The sequence below is a fragment of the Microcebus murinus genome, chromosome 3 (genome assembly GCF_040939455.1).
Source record: "Microcebus murinus isolate Inina chromosome 3, M.murinus_Inina_mat1.0, whole genome shotgun sequence".
NCBI lineage: Eukaryota > Metazoa > Chordata > Mammalia > Primates > Cheirogaleidae > Microcebus > Microcebus murinus.
In genome coordinates, this window is record NC_134106.1 from 74,103,916 (window position 1) to 74,125,862 (window position 21,947).

Here is a 21,947-nt window from a genome sequence, read left to right on the forward strand (position 1 = left end):
ATTACCTACTTTCATTACATTTTATAATGAAATGCTCCTTCAAGTTACTTATTGGAGTTATTATCAGCAAATATTGTCCTATACCTCCAGTTCAAGATACTAGTATCAGTGTAATACTTAGTTTCAGTTATAAATGATATATATAGGACATTTATATACTGCAATAAATACACAAGAATGAATACAAGTTATTCTCATAAAATACAATTTCTAATCAATTTAGGAGACTTCCAAACAATGAGGACATTAAATACTTAAAACACCAAATAATCCCCTCTATTATAGAACACCAGTCAGGTGAAATCTGAAAGAGATTCTTTATTGGTAGCCAAATACAGTTGACCATACCTGTAACCTCCGTGTTTTCTTGCTATTTAAGAAAAAAATATAGAACCTAGACATTTAAAACATTATCAGTGTAATAATTACTACAGACTCTCACTGGATCTTTTAAAATTTCGTTAAAAATCACCGAAGTCATAATGAACACAATTATTGCAGCTACGTCATTTGAAAACTAGTATAAATTATGCTGCTTAAGACAAAAACACTGAAATACATAAACATCACAATGTAACACAGTCGTAACTCATAACTATTTCATATGAAAAATTAAATTTAAAAAGATATGTTAGAGAAATTGGGAAGTTTTTACTTTAGCAAAACATTCTATTTATACTTGTGTATCTCCAACTTCTATAATATGATACAGTATACAATAAAATACTTTTAAAAGATATGACATTCAAATGCTTCATTTACACAAATAATATTGCCAATACTAATAAAGTGATGCCCTTAAACATGAACTGCTTTGCTAACTGTGATTTTAAAATGTTTACTTCATTTTACATTTTAGTTAGCAATTAGCATTACATATTAATCAGTTCGGTGCTGACAAATAGAGAGGGTCCTAGTCAAAATACTGTTTCTCAAAAGTAATGTACATCATATTGCTTGAAACTAAACAACCATATAAAAGTGGCAATAATTTATCTAAACATTGATTATGAAAGACAACTGGCATATATTCAGGCAGAGTGTTGAGTTCATGATGATTTATTTACAATAAATATGTAACGGAAGTGAACATGATAAGATTTTATGTCAATTCCTACAGTCTCTTAAAGTTATAAAAATATTATATAAAATACCACAGACTTTAGAGGCTATAACTTCATGTGGTTCTGATACTAGCAGCTGAAAAGTGTTTATAATTTAAAAATAAATAAACTATAAGAGGTAAACGAGTTACAAAACAGCAGAGGACTGCAATAGTCACAAGAGTGAAAAGAATTGCTTAGTTACACAATAGCTAACAAAATGGTGAAGCAGTTGGATCAAAAGTTTTAAAAACCTCTTTCAGAGATTTATCATCTGTTTCTTTACTGGGGTCATTATCTGGTGTCGGGCTCACCTGTCCTGGCTGCTTTGATTGCCTCGGATCGCTGTACTGGGGCCTAATTAAGCCTGTTAATGCCTGAATGGGAAGACTGTGCACTGCTGGGACCTGAACCTTACCAGAACTCCTGAGAATGTCTGCCTGCGGGTCAGCTGGCCCATCAGGTGTGACCTCCACATTTGGAGTGGTTTTCTGTGGCAGGATTGCTTCTCCAGGAGAAGGCTCATTTTGGTCACTGTTTTTTAAACCACTACTTTTTTTCTGGTTCTCTGCATTTTCTCCTAAAGAAACTGTTGCTAGCTCTGATGCAGATGATGAACTATGATCCCTAGGGTCGTACAAACTAATACCACCAAGAACTGAACTTGGAGTTCCCAGTGGAAGGCCAGCTGAAGACAAGAGTTTAGGGGCATATGGAGGCAGAGCCCCAGGACCAGAATTGCTTGTTCCTGCCCCTGAGGACTGTGATGAACCAGGGTTTGATCTGGCTAAATGAGGGGTACCCTTTGATGTATGTGAATCCTTCATAACCATTTGATGAGACTCTGTACTGGGCAGTCTGTGAAGCCTAGGATCAAAATTTTTTTGCAGCCTAGGATCTCCTAATTTACTTCCTGAACTATGTAAGTCTCCAAATTGTTCTAGATAGCCTTCTCTGTTTGTTGTGTTAATTTTGGCTTTAGCTGCTAATTTTGGATCAATAGACACTGTGTTTTGATGAAGAGCACTTTTTGTATTCCATAACCTATTGAGCCTCTGGTCAGCTATAAGTGGGGGCAGAGGTAAATTGATTGAAGATACTGGATCGGGTTTAGGTAAAGGTACTGGAAGTAAGTCTTCTGGAGCCCACACGATGTGTTTTGCAAAATTGGGTTTGGTTAAGATAATGTCCATTTTAATGTGACTGAACTGTCTCAATTGTGACCTTGGATCCTGGAGCATTATACCAGGTGAAGCATCCAAAGGTATTAAGAAAGCTTTTTCTCTCAGTTCTCTTTCTGTATCTTCATCATCATCATCTCCTCTTTTGTGTTTGACATTAGCACCAGCATTTGCATGATGTAAATCAAACTTTGCCCCACCGACAGATGAGCCTACATGACTACTTCCATTCCCTCTTAATTTCCTGGGATCCCACGCAAGTCTAAGATCCAGTGGAGCAGACTCAGAAGGTTTTTTAATGTCTTGCCTTGGGATAGTTCTAAGTCTAGGGTCAACCACTTGATTTCCTTTACTTTTCTCTTTAGCAAGTCTTGGATCAGTGGGAGTGCTGAGTTCTATGGAGGGTTGTTGCTGATTCCTTAAAGATTCTGTTTGTCTCTGTAATGTTTTCAGTATTGACTTGACACTGCTTCCTTCTTCTTCTTCACTACTGGAATACCAGTTAACTGTATCATCTAAGTGCAGACAAAAACTTATTATAAAGAATGAAGCATTTATATTTGGCCTTAATTACTGAGATAAAAAACACATACTATATATTTCTAAAATAGGTGTAGTCTAATTTCAAGAAAATGCAGGACAGAAATGCCAGGTTTTAATACTGGAACAAGATAAGATGTGGTAAGACAATTATCAATTCAGTCTTTATAGTCTGTAAAGGAAGAGGTACAATATTAGAATATGCGTAAGGTCCTTCCAGTCAAAGTCAGGACCTTTCATTCCAATTGGCCAAGGGGAACTCAGATGTGTGTGGTATGTATGGCAGCGTTGGGGGAGAAGGGAAGGTACTCTTGGAGAGGCATTCTAACGTGGTTTTGGAATCTTCAATTCAATTATTCCTTAAGCTTCAAAACTCTGGATTTATCAAGATAACAAGAGACTAGAAAGAAAACAAAACACTACAAATGACGGTTAAGGGAGCAGTGGAAACTGAGCAAATGAGGGATGGCGTGGAGACTTTTCATTTACACTTTGTGATATTTTTAGATATTTGACCCATGTGAATATATTAACTATTCAAGCATTAAATTAAAAAATAACAAAAATAACTTCCTAAAATTTATAGACTATTAACTTTATGAGAACACTTTTGGCCTTACTCTTAAAGCTTATTTAACTCTAATGTGTTAGACACAATTTTAAGATGCCTACCTATCATAGTCTTCTCTCTAGTAGAGAAGGAATTACAAACTGAAAGTTCAGGAGGGTGATTCTCCCTCCTCTCCATTAAAATATATATAGGTTGGCTCTGAATTGACCACAAAGTATCTACTCTTCACATTCTTGTCACAACATAGAATACAGATAGGCACTCTGTGTGTGTGTATGTGTGTATCCATCCTACAATATCTTAGATCAGTAGAACATCCTACGTATTCTCATTTTTACCTTATTTCACTGCTCACTAATGTGTTTCTACTGCATGAAACTTTAGTGTTACAGGTTTAGTTAGAGCAGAGCAGTACTTATAAAAACAAGCATTGGTATTTAGAGTGGATTGTAGTTTAAAACAGCATGTGTAATAGTATATCACAATTATAAAAAGTTTTACTCAGATCTCAGTGTCTGAAAAAACTACTTCTAGACACTAGATATCTTTACTTATCTTACTTCTCTTTGACATCAAGGAAAGTTTGATTAGGACTTGTGATTCACTTTTACCTGTGCAGTTATATTAAATATTTCTGCTTAATAATTTCACTCTTTATAGTATTTGTTGCTTCTATCCTTATTTTCTTTTCATTTCAATATATTTTATAAGCAATCTTACATCCTTCTTAAAATAAGAGTGAATATAGTAACAGAAGAAGAACAGAAGAGTAGAAATAGACCAATGGAAAACAGATATTAGAAAATGATACTTCAAAGCTTTTTATCAAAGGAGAGATGAAATTCATATAAAAGCATTAAAATTTATAAAAATGAACACAAACAAAAAATCTTAGCTGTTAAAGATTATTTCTTTAAATGGTTCCTGACCCAAAAAAGAGAAAGATTATTTCTGTAAATAGAGCAAACCCTCAGAGAATATTACCAATGTATATTATAGTATAAAATTTTATATTATCTAGAAGTTTTAATTTTCTTATTTATGAAAACATAAAACTTTGTATGACTTTACAGAGAGATTACCCTTAAAGTGGTTGTTTTTTAAAATTAAGTTTTAGCACTTAAAAGCTTACATTTAAATTATATAGAAAATTCACTTAGCAGAGAGATCCCTCATTTTCCTGTGATACTAGATAAAGTTAATATGTTACCTTCTTTGAAAATATAATAAAAAATGTTCATATAATAGCTTGTGGCTACCTAGTGTTACCTAGATTTACAAAGTCCTCATAAATTTCATATTTAAGAGTGGCCAAACATCAATTTCACAATTCATAAAAAGAACTGGATGCTTTAAACTTCTCATGCTTGACTGAATTAATTGCTGTATACTTATCAATATCAAAAGTTCTAAGGTAAATTTACCATATAATCTTTTCATATTAAAAATAGTATTTAATAATATGGTAGAACCTTGAATATAGCATTATGCCCCCAAAATTCTCTAATAACCGAATCATTTTGAAGTTGGGCTAGAATTCAAAATCTTCAAACTGGAAGGTATCCTTTTCATATTCTATTAATATTACTTTTCTTCTAAAAAAAAAAAAGGTTTAACTGCTTGCAAGTCTGATCACCTAAGCTTTGAACTCTAGGTTCAAATCTATTCACTATTTGAAGTCTAACCTTTTGCAATTGCAATGAACTATTAATGCATTAATGGCACTGAAACCACAGTCAATCTCAAGAAGATAGGGGATACAAGGTAAACTGGAAATAAAATAGATAGGTCAGAGGAATACATTTTCTAATTTTAACCTATCCAAATAGGTAAGATGCTATTAATAACACCTGACACACCTTCTTCCTTGCTTGGTGCCCTATGAGGTTGGATGCTGGTTGGTTCCTCATCTTCTTGGTATCTCTGAGTAAGTCTGACAAAAAGAGCTCTCTGCACTGCAGGGAGGAGCCCTGGTGCAGGTAGAGGGCCATGGCCTGTCCTGTTGCTGCTGCTGTCAGACCCACTCCCACAGTTAGGTGAGTCTTGAAGAACAGGAGGCTGCTGCTGGGCAAATTCACCATGCCACATCCCATCTACGTGCATAACATGGGAGAGACAGACACTGAGTTAGCACCAAACTCCACCACAGTCATAAGAAATGGAAGTTCTCATACTAATTAGATTCAATTTTCAAATTATTATGTACTTTAAAAATATTTTTAAAGTTATCTTAAATTCCATTGTTTCAAAAGTTTGGCTAAACTGAAAACATTTTAGGGTTCCAATTTCATCAATTGTAACTTTTAGCTTTATTGAAAATATACATTCCTATCATGCTTTTAATGAAAAATAGGACTTTAAATATTTTAAACTAGGAATAAGTCATTTCAAAAGGTAAACTTACCACCTGAGGTACTGGGTGGCTGAAAATTATGTACAGCATGCTGTGAATAGTAATTATCATAAAACTCAGCTGGGTTTTGTAGGGACTCATAATTGGTGTTGAGCTGCATTTCACCAGGACTTTGCTGGTATGATGAACCTGGAGAACAGTGATTCTCTCTGGGTACCTTCATCACGTGTCCTGGAAAGCCTGGAGACTGGTAAGCCCCACCCATATTTGGTAGTGTCAGAGGTGTATCAGGTTGAACAAGTACTCCAGCTTGATTGTGAGGGCCTACAATTTCTGGTGGACCAGGTGGTAAAGGTGGGCTCTGCGGCATTGGTAGACCAGGAGGTCCTGAACATGGGTGATGTCCAGGGGAGCCTGGGTGCATCACAGGACTACTGCGTCCCTGAGACATATTAGGTCCAGGACCTGGACTTGACCCAGAACTATAAATATGTTGAGGGCGTGGGCTGCTTCCCTGAAATTGTGGTCCTGGAGGTGAGGCACTGTTATAAAATGCTGGTGGCCTGTAGACAGAAATAGTATTCCTTATTAGTTCAAAGAAAAGAGACAAAAAAGAATGTTAACACTTCTAAATAGATATTGGTTAAGTATGTTTTTCTATATCAGAATAGAATAACTGTGTTTAAGAAGCAGTTTATTCCCTATCATCTTTAGCTAGAATCACCACATATGCCTCCTGCTTTCATTTTAGCCCACTGGCTGCTTATTACCAGTTGCTCTAAAACTCACTCATTATAGATATTTTGAAAAATACAAAAAAGCACTAAGATCACCTCTAATCCCACCACCCCAAAATAAATTTTTTGATTGGGTCTTTCCTAGTCCTTTTCCTGAGTATACATAGACTTTTTTACAGAAAAATTAAAATCATACCATATAAACATACAGTGGTGTATTACAAGTTGTAATGGTTATTGTTGGCATATAAAAAGACTTTCAGTTTTTGAATGTTGCTCTTCTTTCTGGACAGCCTACTAATTTAATTATTATTTCTAACAGTTTTGTCAGTTGATTCCTTTGGGTTTATTGAGGGAGACTGTCCAAATAATGAGCCTGCTGCTCTACTTCTAATCTTTATACCTTTTGTACCTTTCTCTTATTTCATTGACTAGGTAGGATCTGATATACAATATCTGCAAAATAGTGGAATAACTTTTTTTCTTCTTGACTTTAACAAAAATACTTTTAATGGTTCACGTTAATTGTGATATTTACTTTAGATTTATTGTTCCTCATTTGCTGAGACCTCCTTGCTTCCCTCAGAAGTCAGGGTTAAAAGAATAAACAATGAGAACTTACTTCTTTCCAATTTTATGTGCTAAATCCACAGTAGGTTTTACAACTATTTCAAAAAGAGATGGAATTTTCTTAAAATCATCAGAGAGATCTGTCTGAAAATCATCTTCAGGATCAGAAAAGGGAAAATGCTCTGGGGGGGTTGGCAGAAGCCCAACCCCTGGAGGCGGCTTGGGAAGAGGAGTTATGCCACGCTTTCTAAGTTCTTCTAATTCTCGCTCATCTTCATTTATAAGTTCTTCATCAGTATTTAACACCTAAAAATATTGGCAAAGATTACTATTTCAAAACAAGTTCTCTTCTTCACATTACAACTGTGGAGACTTCAGTAAACTAGTTTTGACAGTACGAAAATAATATTAAAGTTGAAATGGATCAGAGATAGCTAATTCCTCATTTTTGATAAACAGAATGATGTTCAAAGAGGTAAGGAATATTGGTCAAAGTAATTTAGTTTGTTTAATGGCAGAACAAGGATAAAAACAAAAGAGTCATAATTCTTAGTCCAATATTTCTGCTTTAATACATTATATTATTATGTGATATTAATGTATTATATTAATAGAATAAAATGTAAAATAATAAATCCTCAATTTCTTAGCACTTTTATAAAATACAATTTGTAAGACATGATTGAAGTCAAAACAATCTTCAGAGAGACCTAACAAATAATCAAGGTACAGAAATATTACTCACTTTGTCCAAAAGTTTCCTTGTTTCTTTAGTCAGATCATCATGGGAAAATTTACAGTTGTCTCCTTGGTAACATTTTGCTCCGCTATGGTAGAACTTGCATGGAAATTCATGTAAATAAAAACATTAAGGAACAGACCAAGTAAAATCAAGGTCTAATTTCTTAAGCAAATAATAATAATAATAACTGTTATAGAAGATGATTAAGTTCTAGAGATCTGTTGTACAACGTTGTGCCTACAGTCAACATGACTGTATTTTATACTTAAAATTTTAAGAGTGTAGAACATGTTGTGGTCTTACCATTTAATTACAAAAAACCTGCTGAATCAATAAGGCTGTATTATATATTGTACTGAATTTCCAATAATCATATAATCTATTTTTTATGTTATTAAGATTAAATATTTTAATTATACAGAAATGCTTAAGCAGTTTTTAAAATCTTTTACTTATTAAAACTAGAAAACCACTTTTTAAAGGAAAAAAAACCATTTATAATGGTTACACTAAACACTACAGTATTTTAATTACAGAAGTTCCATTACTTTCTACAATAAAATAATATATACAGACAAATTTTGCAGCATGAACTTATATCTGTGAAGAAAATAAAGGGGCTTGATATGTCATGTTTATTAAAGGCAAATATCTATTCCAACGGTGAAAACTAAAACTAATCTTAGTCTTAGATTTTAAAGATTAACTTCTAAAGAAAATATTAAATCTAGAAGCATAGTGAGAAATACATCATTTTTGGGTGGTATGTGTTCAGGGAACAGCTGGGTGGTTTTAGGAAATTTATTACTGTAATCATATTGATAAGGGCAAGAAAGAAAAATCATATCATCTTGGCAGATGCAAAAGGCAACTGATAAAATTCAAAATTCTTTTTTGATTAAAAAAAACCTATTGGTAAAATAAGAATATACTTTCTTAACTTGACTTTAAAACAACTATCTTAAAACAATAGCCACAAGTGAAAACAAAAAGGCATCATTATTATTCTGACTTCATTTCCTCTTCTAAAAAAAAAAAAAAAAAAAAAAGGGCATCATTATTAAAATATGTATTATGTCTGCCACAATCACTATTATTTAAGATTATCCTAGAAGCATAACCAATACAATTAAAATAAAATAAGAGGTATAAATATTATATTAAGTAAAATTATCATTATTTACAGATGGCAAGACTATGTGGAAAAAACCATAAGAATAAATTGAAAGCTTTTAGAAACAGAGTTCAGTAAGATGTTTGGTTTCTAAAGAAATATGCCAAATTTGAAAAAAAAATATTTTTCTTGAATAGGACAAATTTATTACAACATTTTGATAAAGAAGGGAAGAGTATTTTCCCTACCAAATATCAAACATATTCTTATAGAAAGGAATAGTCACAATAGATAAGAGTACTATAGAAGCAGAATTGTGTACAAAGGAAACTTTAGGATCTGGTAAAGATGCCATTTTAAATCAGAAAATGAGACCATGAGTTAACCATTTGTAAAAGAAAAATAAAGTCCTTACTGTACATCATATATTAAAATACAGTCCATATGAATTAAAGATGTAAATGTGAAATAAAAAATATAATCTTCACAGTTATTATATTAATAGATAGATCTCATTTTTGTAAAAAATTATCTGTATAAACATATATATGTATATATATCCATTCATACACACATAGCTTAGCAAAGAAAAAAGTCCGAGAGGTTTTATGCATGTTGTAAACATGGTTATCCCTGTAGAATGACATTACTTAGAATTTTTTTTAAAGTTTGAAGATTATCAAACATACACAAAAGTAGAGAGAATAAATTCCCTCTCATGATGACTACATAGGTTCAACAATTTTTATCATTTGGTAATTTTGTGAGATCTATAATGTATCACTCCTATAATTTCTTCATGACTCTCACTCTAAACACTGGAGTATTTTAAAACATATTTCAGATACATTTTATCTGCCTACTTCAAACATGTAAGAAATACTTTTTCTTACCAATCATTATCTCATTATCAATCTGACAAAATTAATGCATTAATTTCAACTAGTACCCAGTCACTATACAAATTTTCCAGACTATTAAAAGTTGTTTTTTTTTTACGATTCCTTTATTCAGATCAGGATCCAAAGATGATCCACAAATTGCATCTAGTTAATGTATCTCTCAAGTTTCTTTTATTGGTCTCTATTTTTATATCATATTTGTTAATTTTAACATTGGTTATAGATGGTATTTAAATACTCCCTACTGTTTTTTATCAGGAGGTATTTAATATCTGATTGTTTCTTTTTGGTGATAAGATTTATCAATTTAGGTGTTGTCAGCTCAATCCATCAATTATAGAGTTCCTCATCAACTTTTCAACTAATGATTTTTGCAGCCATCAGTAATCACTACCCAGCTGGATCATAATTTGCAAAAGGTGAAATTGCTAGGTCAAAGGATAAATGCATATGTAATTTTGCCAGACACTACCAAGCTTCCCTCTATAAGGGTGCACTGTTTTTGACATTCCTACCAAGGTATGACTGTATCTATTTTCTCACAGCCTTACTAACAAACTTTGCTGTCCCATTTTTTGGGTTTTTGCAAATCTGATAGCTGCAAATGTTATCTCGGTGTACTTTAAATTACATTCCTTTTATCTGAACAAGATTGAGCATCTTTTTGAGACCATTTGCATTTCTCTTTCTGTGAATTACCTGTATCTCTTACCCCATTTTTCTTCTCAATTTATAAAAACTCACATATTAAGGGTATTATCTCTTCATAAGTAATATAAATTACATACAATTTTCCCCATTTTATTATTTATTTATTTAATGTTATATGTTTTTGTTATAGAAATTTAAGCTTTTCTGTGTAGTCTAATTTTCAATTTTTTCCTTATTGCTTCTGGACTTTGAATCATAGGAAAGTTTTCTGTTCTCTTGGATTATAAAGGAATTCATTCATGTATTCCTCTGGTTATTGTATGGTTCAATTTTTTTTATATTTAGATCTATGATAGAAATTTTTCATTTTCTACTTTACTTTCTTTTTTGTTTTTACACTATTTTTTAAAACTTGACAACACTATTTAAAATTTATCTGAAAAAATAAACATGAGAATATACCAAATATCACAGTGTGCCATTGTGACAGAAATAATCACAGCAAAGCAACTCATACATGAGGGCAAACAAATCCAAAGAGCCAAACAGAAAGTCTAGAAAAAAAACATGTGTAAACATTTTGTCTATGATAGAGTTTCAAATCCATGGGAAAAGCTCCACTAGTTGTAAGTGGTAGTGAGCAATCAGCTAGCTCTCTGGGGGAAAATTAACACAAAAAATTGCATAATACATTATTTTTTTTAAAAAAAGGGACCAGAATACTATATATAGTGAAATCTCTATTTGAGTAGGGGCAGGAGTACAACTTAAAAGAATGTATTTCCAAGGGGAAAAGTAGAGAAGAACATACAATGTCTACCATTGTATGGTAAGATTTGACAAGACTTTGATTTTATAATTTTCAACAATGATAATTTACTACTTATGAACCTAATTAAAATGACTGTCATAAAATAAATATTCTTCTAACTACTTCAGCAAGCATAGTCTCTTGAAATACTTTAAGCTGATTATATAATATTAAACATAAAATACTTTTACTTCACAGAATTTTTTTCTAAAGGGAAATTATTTCATTTTCCTAAAGAATAAAAGTCAGTTTGCCCTTTTGAAGTACAAAGTCTGACTACACTGGGTTTATGTAATATGTTGTTTTAAATTTAAAACAAAACTAGGCATTCTAGGTTATATTTATGAATTTTAAAAATCTCAATGCTTTCAAACCTCAATATTTTGTTTAACATACATTTTAAATAAAGGATATTATGCATATAAATGCAGTTCTCTCCTTTGGTACAATATCCTTGTAAATAAAATTTGCAGATCTCTTTTCTCTTCTCCAACTCTGCATCATGATCAAATTTACACTGATCTCCCTGTTCACAAAAAAAAGAAAAGAAATAAATAAATTAAAAGGAAAAACAAAAGGTAAGAAAAAAAGAAGAAAATGAAACAAAGAAAAAATTAAATTGAATTTTCTCCATGGTGTTTCATGATGGAATTTATGGTCATTATCATCAGTCCTTAAATAATGAGCTAATAGTAACTCAAACACTCCCTTAGAATTCCTGCCCAAGACAGTGCATTTGGCTATGTGCAACAAGGCTGCACAGTGAGCAAGGCCTCAGAAGACATTGCCTGAGTTCCACCAGCACTCACTATTTCTGAACTACTAAGTGAACTTATTTAACCTCTAGTGCCCTATATAAAATTAGGATAATAATATTAAATAGTAACTACTTTGTAGGGTCTCTGCTAGGTTTAAATCATTTAATAGTAGTTGTACTTTGAACAGTACTTGCCATGCAGCATTATGTGATTGTTAAGTAAAATATGACTTTAACAAATTATGTTACTGTCCTAGAATATAATTAAATGACCTTATGTACAATATTCCCATGCAAAATACATTTTAAAGAACCAGTTTTATTACAACTATATGAGAAATTTAAAAAATTAGCCACCCCCCAAAAAGACTTTAACTTTTATGTATCATTTGGGAACTTAAAATAGTTTATGATACCCCTATAAATTTACCTTAATACATCTCCCTTCCAAGAAGTATTTACAGATTTGTTTTCCTTTGTGTTCCACTGTATGCTGATTAATAAATTCCTGAGTCATAACCTTCCATTTCTTCCCTGGTTTACTGTACTGTGAGAAAAAAATTTCATTTGAATCAACATATGAAATATTAATAAGTATTAAATGTATAGCTAAATGGATCCAGAAAGCAGTACAAACTGACTATTGAAAGTGATCAAAATTGAAATTTTGATGCTATTCATTTATTTGGAGAGAGATATGTTTCTAATAATCTGCTTATTGCTACTAGTGGTTGCAAAGAAGCCTATTTCTATTTTAATGAGGATGTACAACTTCATTTTTAAAACAAAATTATGAAAAGCTTGAATTCACAATACTACTCAGTTTTAGCAAAGGTACAATAAAATATGCAGTCTCATATCTCATTGATAGCTATGTGATAAAAGACTTTAAAATATCCATACTGTTTGACACAAAATTTGTACTTTTCAACATTATTCTGAAAGAATTATCAGGGAAGCACACAAAGATTTATTCACAAAACAACTGCTGCAGAATTACTGACATAGTAAAATAAACAAACAAACAAAACTAGAAACACTCTACATATCCAAAACTATTTAATAGCAGACTTGTCAAATACATTATGATACATCTAGGTGGTAGAATTTTATAAAGTCATTAAACAATCATGTGATAGACAATTTTGGGACACAAAAATGTTTACAACTTTATGAAGTAAAATATTGATCCCGATTCTATATAATAATAAATAAAGGCAAATAAAAAAGAATATGCCCCTACATTTTACAGTGTATTTCTCTTAATAAATTAGAGATTTTTTGTGTGTGGTTATTTTGTGTTTTCTGTAGGAAAAAAAAAAGCACACAAACAGGGAGCATAAATTACCTTTAACTTTTAAATTAAAAAAATTAATAAAAAGAAATATATTAAGAAAAAGAAATCTCAGGCCAGGGGAGGTGGCTCACGCCTGTAATCCAAGCACTTTGGGAGGCCAAGGAGGGAGGATCACTTGAGGCCAGGAGTTGGAGACCAGCTTGAGTAACACAGAGAGATCCTGTCTCTATAAAAAATAGAAAAATTAGCCAGGCATAGTGGTACATGCCTGTAGTCCCAGCTACCCAGGAGACTGAGGCAAGAGGATCAGTTTGAGCCAAGGAGTTTTGAGTTTGCAGTGAGCTACGATGACACTACTGTACTCTAGCCAGAGGAATAGAGCAAGACTCTGTCACAAAAGAAAAGGAAAGAAAGAAGAAAGGAAGGAAGGAAAGGAAGAAAGGCAGGCAGGAAAGGAAGGAAAAAAAAGAAATCTCAGTCCTATCTGTATTCTTTAGTTCTGTTCAACTTTTGCTGCAAATACAAGACGACTGAGTAACAAGACAGAGTATGATGCTTACCCATGCTGAATGTAGTAAGTTACATTCATGAACTCTACAAAACAACATTGTTTTTCAAGTACTTGGCATGCACTATGCCTTACACATCATAGGAGCTCAATAATGATTTGCTCTTCTGATTTCATTTCAGTTTTTCCTTTTCCCTTAATTTGCTAGAAGATGGAGCACAAAACTCCATCTACAGAAAACAGGAAATTGCCTTACAGCAAACACTTGAGGCAATAGATGCCTAAACTGAAATCTGATTCTCAGCACTCACAGCTGAAATTATATTTTACTATAAGCATGTTGAAAAGGTACAAGAATGTCAAGCAAACAGATAATCCTAGAGGTTCTTTTTTAAAATGTAAGTATATACAACTTGCCCCAGGAAAACACAATAAAATTGCTTCTAATATACTCTGATAGAATAATTTAAAATGTGTTCTTGCATGCCCTGCCTTCTAAAAAAAAAAGAATCATTTAAAATGTCTTAAATCTACATAAATTTGATTCACATTTTTATATTATATAAATTACTTTAGAACAAATGGATATAAATGCTCAGTTCATGTATGCCTCTGTACAAAAAATCATGGCTGTAATAAAATAAGCAGCCAAAGAAAGTGCATTTTGCAAAGTCAATGAGCCAATTTGAAGAACAGAACTCTAAAATTAAAAAGAATTAGGTAATCACACACACATACAAACCATGAAAAATGCAACAAGTTGCATCTACGTTTCATTAGTACTCTTTCTGTCTGCATTATTTTTTAATAATGTTTCATTGTTTTAATAAAAGATTGGGGGAGTTGTTTTTAGTGTAGTTCAGTTTAAATGAGCAGAAAGTGTCTCAATATCCATAACTATAGGAAATGTGACTATAATCAAGATATTCCAGAAAATCTAAAACAACTTTAACAAATAAATTTTTAGAACAATATTAAGTGCCCAGAAGATATGATCTTTTAAGTTTGGGCCTAAAAAGGAACCACAAATGTTCTCTACCTATAAGATCTCTTGTAACGCTGGAAGAACCACAGAATTAATCTAGTTCATCACCCTCATTGGACAAATATGAAAACTGATGATTAGAGAAGTTAGTGGCTTGCAAGGTTACATAGTGAGTTAGCAGATTAAGGATGGAACTCAGGTATTGTGTGTTCCAGCTCCATATTCTTTGCATTATATCATACTACTGCTAATAAAACACAATACAAGAAGAAAGAGGGAGAGAAGGAAAGACAGAAGGAAGAAAATCTAAGCTACCTACTACATTTGGTCATTTAAAAATTTACTTACTTTAGAAGATATATTGATATAAGGGACAAGAGCCAAATATATATATACACACACACATACCCCTATATATATATTTTCATATATATATATATGAAAATAAAAGGATCTATCAGGAAAAGAATATGTAGTCACAGAAAATTTAATAGATACTATGAACACTAAGGAAATTTAGGAGTATTATGGCTAATAGAATGAAGCAGTCTTTACAATCCAGCAAAAGTTTGCTTCTCTGCAACTACCCTTGAATTTTCAAAAAAATTAGTGTTAACCTGAAGGTATTCCTGAATTTATCTGGCCTTTGGGGAAACTCATAGTCCTGAAAGGCCCAGGATGGAGATGGAGCTATTTTGGCCACTTCGGTGTGGCCTGTATGTTCAGTCTACTCTGGATGGGCCTGTCCTAGACCACTCCTGAACATGAGCTACTTCCTTGGGCTCTAACAAACTCCTGGTTATTTCTGGAATCATAAGAAATGTTTCTCAGGACAACCAAGAAACTGACATATTTGATAATGAATTTTATCTTAATTTTTCTATTATATAAAGAATTGTTTAATTATAACCCAGATCTATAGACACCTAAAATGTTAGTGCTTGAAGGGGCCCGCAGAGTTAATTTAATATTATACTCTCACTTTACAGATTAAGCAAATGGAAGCTCAAAGATTGGTAGTAAATTGTTCTAAGTCACACTTTTTTGGAATTTAATTCTTTTTTAGGTATAGGGTGGAAGGACAGGAGGAGGCTTACATTCATATTTGAGATAGGAAAGCAACACATTCTAGAGGTCTACTGGTCTAGAGGTCTAGAAGATGGACAGGCAGGTTTCAGTCACTCAAAAATTCTCAAATAATAACTATAATAATTCCAAAGCTGCTATTCCATAGTAGAGTGAGTAGCTCAGTGAATGTTAATTGGTGTGTGTGGGGGAAGGAAAAAGAGTTCATGGTCAAGCAAATTTTTAAAATGATGAGTGGAACAAAGTATAATAAAATAGGCTTCTTTATGCCTAACTTGCTCAGCACCTTTAATACATTAATGTCAACTAAGAATCTCCAAACATAGAGTGACATGTGCTGGGTTTTACAATGAGCCTGAACTTCTTTTTTTGGGTCTTATCTGTTAACATCTTCTTAAGCAGCACACTAAGGAGTGCATATTAAGAAATCTTTGCCTGTTATCTTTAAACTGAGAGGTCAAAAAACCAAGCCTATTCAAATTATAGAGGCTCTCACTCAAGGTTGCAGTTTAATAATCCACACTTGCCTCTGTAAATAATTCAATCAACTCTTACTAGAACAGTGGTAAAATACAGGAATTGGACCACTCTAATCTAGAGAGTCACTACAAGGTTGAAATATATGCATTCAGAGTTCAACTCAACATATATTTATTAAATATTTATTTAATATCTACTACTATATGCAAGGTATTAATATGTAAATTTATCTTTCCAACCATTTATATTCCCTTTTCTTCTCTTTCAATGCTTTCAGTTCTAATAGTAAGTTAATTTACCACTGCCTCTCTTCTTGGTCCTGCTGCATCTTGAGCTATTAGCATTTTATTGCCATTTGCACCTGAGGAAAGTGAATCCAGATGCAAATCAAAAATAAAGAAAAGCACAACAGAAGACTAACAGAGGATATGTCTGTTGCTTTTAAACATACCAATATTATTTTGAGGTTCTTTCAAACATATCATTTTTATTTCAAAATCACCTAAATTTGTATTTTTCTACTAGTATCATGACTAATTAAAATAACAATTCTTTTTTTGAGTTTATTTATACTCATTTGATCTGAACTGTACGTTTTTCATTTACTAGGAAAGTAGTGTTAAAATCACAATGCTTTCTTTGCAACCCAATAGATTAAAAGATGGAAAAGCTCCTCTACTCCTTATATATAAATAAATTCTCAGTACCTCTTGAAAATCATCAAATACATTAGGGCCTTTATTGGCTCTTCCTCCACGGTCTTTTCTTTTAATTTTCTTCGGCAAACCACGTCCACGACTCACATTAAAACTTTTAACCCTTTGTTCAATACCTAAAAAAAGTTAAAATGTACTTCAAATACTATAGAAAAACAGCATACCTATCAATCTATTAGTTTACAAGGAGCAGCATATTTTTAATAGTTTATAATGTACAATGCATTCTTTTTTTTCCTCTTTAGTTTCAATGAAAAAAATTAATTGAATCTTTACATTTTACTTCCTGAGTACCACTTCTTGTTCCTTTGTTTCTTAAGGGATGTTAACAACACAGGAAGACAAGGAACAGGATATACCTGACTAGAGAAGCTAAATCTAATTTTATTCATTTTAATTTTCCTTGGATAAGATCATTAACAAGCCTTTCTGCATTCAAGAGAATTAAATATTATATTCCTATTTAAGGAAGACATTATAGGTATTAGTTAATTTATAGCTAACCAAATTTCTCTTGATAATTTTGAGTAGCTGTGTACACATTTTTCCAAGTAAAAATTATACTTGTAGTTTGCTTTTGAGTAACAAGGTATTTAAAAGTATCTAAAAAGATACTTAAATACAAAAGTTGTATGTTAGGGTAATAAGTTAACAATACAAAGTAATTTCTCATTTTACCAATGTCATACTGAACCAGTAAGCTTCTAGTTACCTTAAAATCTACAAAATGGCCAATAAATTTATGGAAAAATGTCTCATCATTGAAAGAAATCAAAGAAATTAGAATTTTAAAGATAACATGTCCATTTTCACCTCAAAGAATAATAAATTTCATTGTTGATTGGTATTAGAGAAATTGGCATTTCCACACACTGGCAGGGGAATTATAAATTGGTGCATCACCTTTTTGGATATCAACCGTATATGGGTCAAAAATATTCAAATGTGTGGCTATGTCTTTTGACTTGGCAATTCTACTTTTCAGAATTTATCCTTAAGAAAAAATGTTTACCAAGATGTTTTCTGAGATATGTATAAATATGTTTATTGCAGGGTCACAGAACTGGGAAAAAAAATAGATGCAGCCTAAATCTCAAATCATTATTACCAAACAAACCTAACAATTTGTGAAGACAAATTATGGTACATTTATTTAACTGACCAGAATGTACATATTAAAAGCTATTCATTAATATAAGAGAGACTGAGATACAATTTATAGTTAAGGGGGGGGTAGAAGCCAAGTTACAACAGTATGTATAGTTTTTGTGGAAAATAACTGTCATAAAAAGTCTGGAGGAATGTACCAAAAATATCAACAATTATTATTTCTGGGTGGTAGGAATTCAATTTATTTTTGTTTTATCTTTGATCATTGCTGGGTTATCTTTTCTACACACAGGAAAAGTTTTCTGCATTTGACCATATATTATTTTCATAACTCAGAGGGAAAAAAATGTCAAAAATAAAATGCAATACTCAAATTCTTTAAAAATAAGTAAGAGTTGGAAAAGGAAAACCCCAGGTGGAAATGGATGGGCAAGTCTTCTCTGCATGACCCCTATTCTCCAAGTGGGATGATCCCTGATACCACTATGTATAGACTCCAGGAACAAACTTGCTGAGTACAATAGCATACATGTAGAAAAATTCTTTTTCTTTTATTTCAGCTGAACTTGCATTCATATTTTTCAAAGGAATTTTTGCAATGAAATCAAGAAAAACTAAAGTCACAGAAATAACCAAATTTACTCATAACCATTCCTCTGTTCAAAGATGATTAAAGAGTAGTTACAAAGGGTGTGGCTGCTCACTGCTTCGCCTCAGACTTGTCTTGCTCCAGTTTTCTTGAACCACACATATCCACTAGCCAATAATTAAGGCTGATTTGAGCCTTACGTGACCCTTAGTTTCTTCACCTATTGTCAACAGCTAGAAACTTGCCCTAGTCTCTCCAGGGACCATGTATTAATACTTCAATACAGCACATATATAGGTGCTCACTCCAGAAATCTCTTTAAATTACATTCTTATTTCCAATCTTAAAGGATGTCCACTGTCTTATGTACATTTCCATAACAAAGATGACACCATATTTAAAGCCTAATAAAAGAATAGCTTCCCAGAGTTCTGTCCTTATTGGTCTAAAATATGAAGTAACACATACAATAACAGAGACAACTGTATATTGACATCATATAGAAGGGGGGGAAAACATAATAAAGTTGTATTACATTTTTATATACTTTAAAAATATGAGAATGCCATTTTAATTGAAATATTAAGATATATCAATTAAAATGTTCATAGCTTTTTGTTCTTATGGTTTAAAACATAAAGGAAAATAAATTTAGGTACTGCAAGAATAAGCTGGTCTTGAGAAGGGGATAAGAAATGTCTATGTTTACTCCACAGCTACCTGTTTTAATAAGGTTCTCATATTTTAAACAGATTGTTCAAACTTACCTTGCTGAACTCCTTTCATTCTCTGTTTTTTCCCTGGTTCTTTAGAATATGATGACCCTAAAGTAGTATTTGAGGTTTCTTTAGTTTGTCTGTATTGTTTTAGCTGACTGGCAAAATCTTCCTCTGTTTCCTGATCGTAGTTACCAAAGTTGTCATCACTGTAGTTACCGAAGTTGTCATCACTGTAGGTACTGTATTCATCATATTCTTTACTTTTAAATTTTTTGTTATGTTGACCCTTCTTTGATGTCATGTAGCTTCCTGATATATGTCCATGCTAAGTGAAAATGGACAATCATTATCAGGATTTTTCAATTATATATAGCAATTGATAGTAACACAGGACATCTATATGTCCCCAGAAAGTTGAGAGAAAGGTAAAAAGATAGTTATTAGTTCTGACTCCTTGATTAATACTTATCTAACACTATTTAACACTAAGTTCAAAAGGCTAAATGCTACTCTGATGTTATTAAACATTATAATCTTTATGCTTTAGCTTTTGTTCTCCATATTCTATGTCTTGATTCCCATGCACACAGAAATACTTAAAAATCCACATGATCATATATAAAGTCCTTCTACAAAAAAAATGAAAAGGCCTTTTTGAAAATAAGGAAAAGATAGTAAAATAGGTTAGGGGTGGTGGTGTGGAAAAACATTATTTCTCCTAACACTGAAACATTCTCAAATGGCATTATATTTAGTTTTTAAAAAGTGTGGAAAATTTTATAAAGAGAAAATATCTAAGGTCTAATAGAAAAAATCGAAAAGCATCTAGTGAATAAATTGCTCATTAGAAATTGTTCATTACAACATTGCTAATTTTATTGCTTCCTTACTAAAGCATGTAAAAGCAAGACTACAATTCAGTCTTAGAAGTTTATTTAATGATAATATTCAAGTCTGTCTCTATTCACTAAAATATTTTTATTAGATCTGTCATTCCTAACAATTTTTTATAATAAAGCAAGAAAAAAATTGCACATAACTATAACTTAAGGATTTAGGAAAACCTACACTATGATTCATATTTACCTTAGTGCATATAAAAGTACTGCCCTGGCAAAATATCAACATGAGACTACATATTTTTAATTAAATGCACAAACATATTAGATCTTTATTATTATAAAATAGATACAAATGCATAACTAATCAAGAAAAATAATTCATTCACCAATTTTAAAAACACTATTAGATTTCTGATTTTTTTAAGCAGTACTTTTTAAAGTTTATAAACTCCATTCCTAGTCTAACAGCACTTCGAAAATTCGGAAGGGGACTTAATATTGTAGCCAAAAGGCACTATTTCTAACATTTTAAAAAAGATACTATGAAAACTCAAGCAAAACAAAAATAAATGGTTAGATTAAGTTGAAGACTAATTAGTTAAATGATGCTTACATTTCCTTTTATTAAAAGTGTGATTATGTTAATACTTCAATGATTACTATTAATGGATGAGTATGAATTTTTCTCTGGAGATTAGATACTTCTCACTGAAGTTTTTAATTCTTTTTTTTTTTTTTTTTTTTTTTTTTTTTTTGAGACAGAGTCTCGCTTTGTTGTCCAGGCTAGAGTGAGTGCCGTGGCGTCAGCCTAGCTCACAGCAACCTCAAACTCCTGGGCTAGAGTGATCCTTCTGCCTCAGCCTCCCGAGTAGCTGGGACTACAGGCATGCGCCACTATGCCCGGCTAATTTTATATATATATATCAGTTGGCCAATTAATTTCTTTCTATTTATAGTAGAGACGGGGTCTCGCTCTTGCTCAGGCTGGTTTTGAACTCCTGGCCTTGAGCAATCCGCCCGCCTCGGCCTCCCAAGAGCTAGGATTACAGGCGTGAGCCACAGCGCCCGGCCCTTTAATTCTTAATATTAATTCAATTCTCTAATTTCCACAACTTTATAAAAATAATCTCCATGTTTTTTAAGTAGAATTATCCTTATACTTTTATCTCCTCCCTAATTTTCCCAATGCAAATATTTCTAATAACTCCCTTAGGATGTAAATATTCCATCCCAGGGCTCCTTCTGTAGTAAAAGATTTCTAATGTGGACTACTGAAGTCTTTAACATTCAGATCAGAGTGCCACTCATATGGTGTGAGCTCTCCAAGGAAGCACTAAATGGATGAAGGGTACAGAGCGGTCCCACTTTTCTTGAAGAATACCTCCTTATGGTTTGCAAGCTCACCACTGGAGTGAACAAAATGCACTCACCAGCAAGGGTCTAGCAAGTATTTTTTCAAGCCCTACTGAGAGAAGATAAAAGAAATAAAAAAGATTATAACAACCAAAAGACAGTTTTTCTGATTGCTTTGCAGATTATTAGATTATATAAACTGCTCTAATGTCTGTGGGAGAAGATTTGGT

General features: G+C 32.2%; 1 protein-coding gene across 1 annotated transcript in view; it reads right to left on the reverse strand.

Moving 5' to 3' along the window:
• Positions 1-298: 298 nt before the first annotated feature.
• ZC3H6 (zinc finger CCCH-type containing 6) overlaps positions 299-21,947 on the reverse strand; it is a 47,817-nt gene continuing 26,168 nt past the window's right edge. Inside the window, exons 4-12 of the mRNA XM_076000973.1 lie at positions 19,571-19,847; positions 17,096-17,220; positions 12,463-12,579; positions 11,688-11,801; positions 7,801-7,908; positions 7,108-7,361; positions 5,800-6,311; positions 5,255-5,488; positions 299-2,799 (exon numbers count right to left, since the gene is read on the reverse strand). Of these exons, the coding sequence (XP_075857088.1) occupies positions 1,316-2,799; positions 5,255-5,488; positions 5,800-6,311; positions 7,108-7,361; positions 7,801-7,908; positions 11,688-11,801; positions 12,463-12,579; positions 17,096-17,220; positions 19,571-19,847 (3,225 nt within the window). The 3' untranslated portion in view covers positions 299-1,315. The remainder of the gene's footprint in view (positions 2,800-5,254; positions 5,489-5,799; positions 6,312-7,107; positions 7,362-7,800; positions 7,909-11,687; positions 11,802-12,462; positions 12,580-17,095; positions 17,221-19,570; positions 19,848-21,947) is intronic.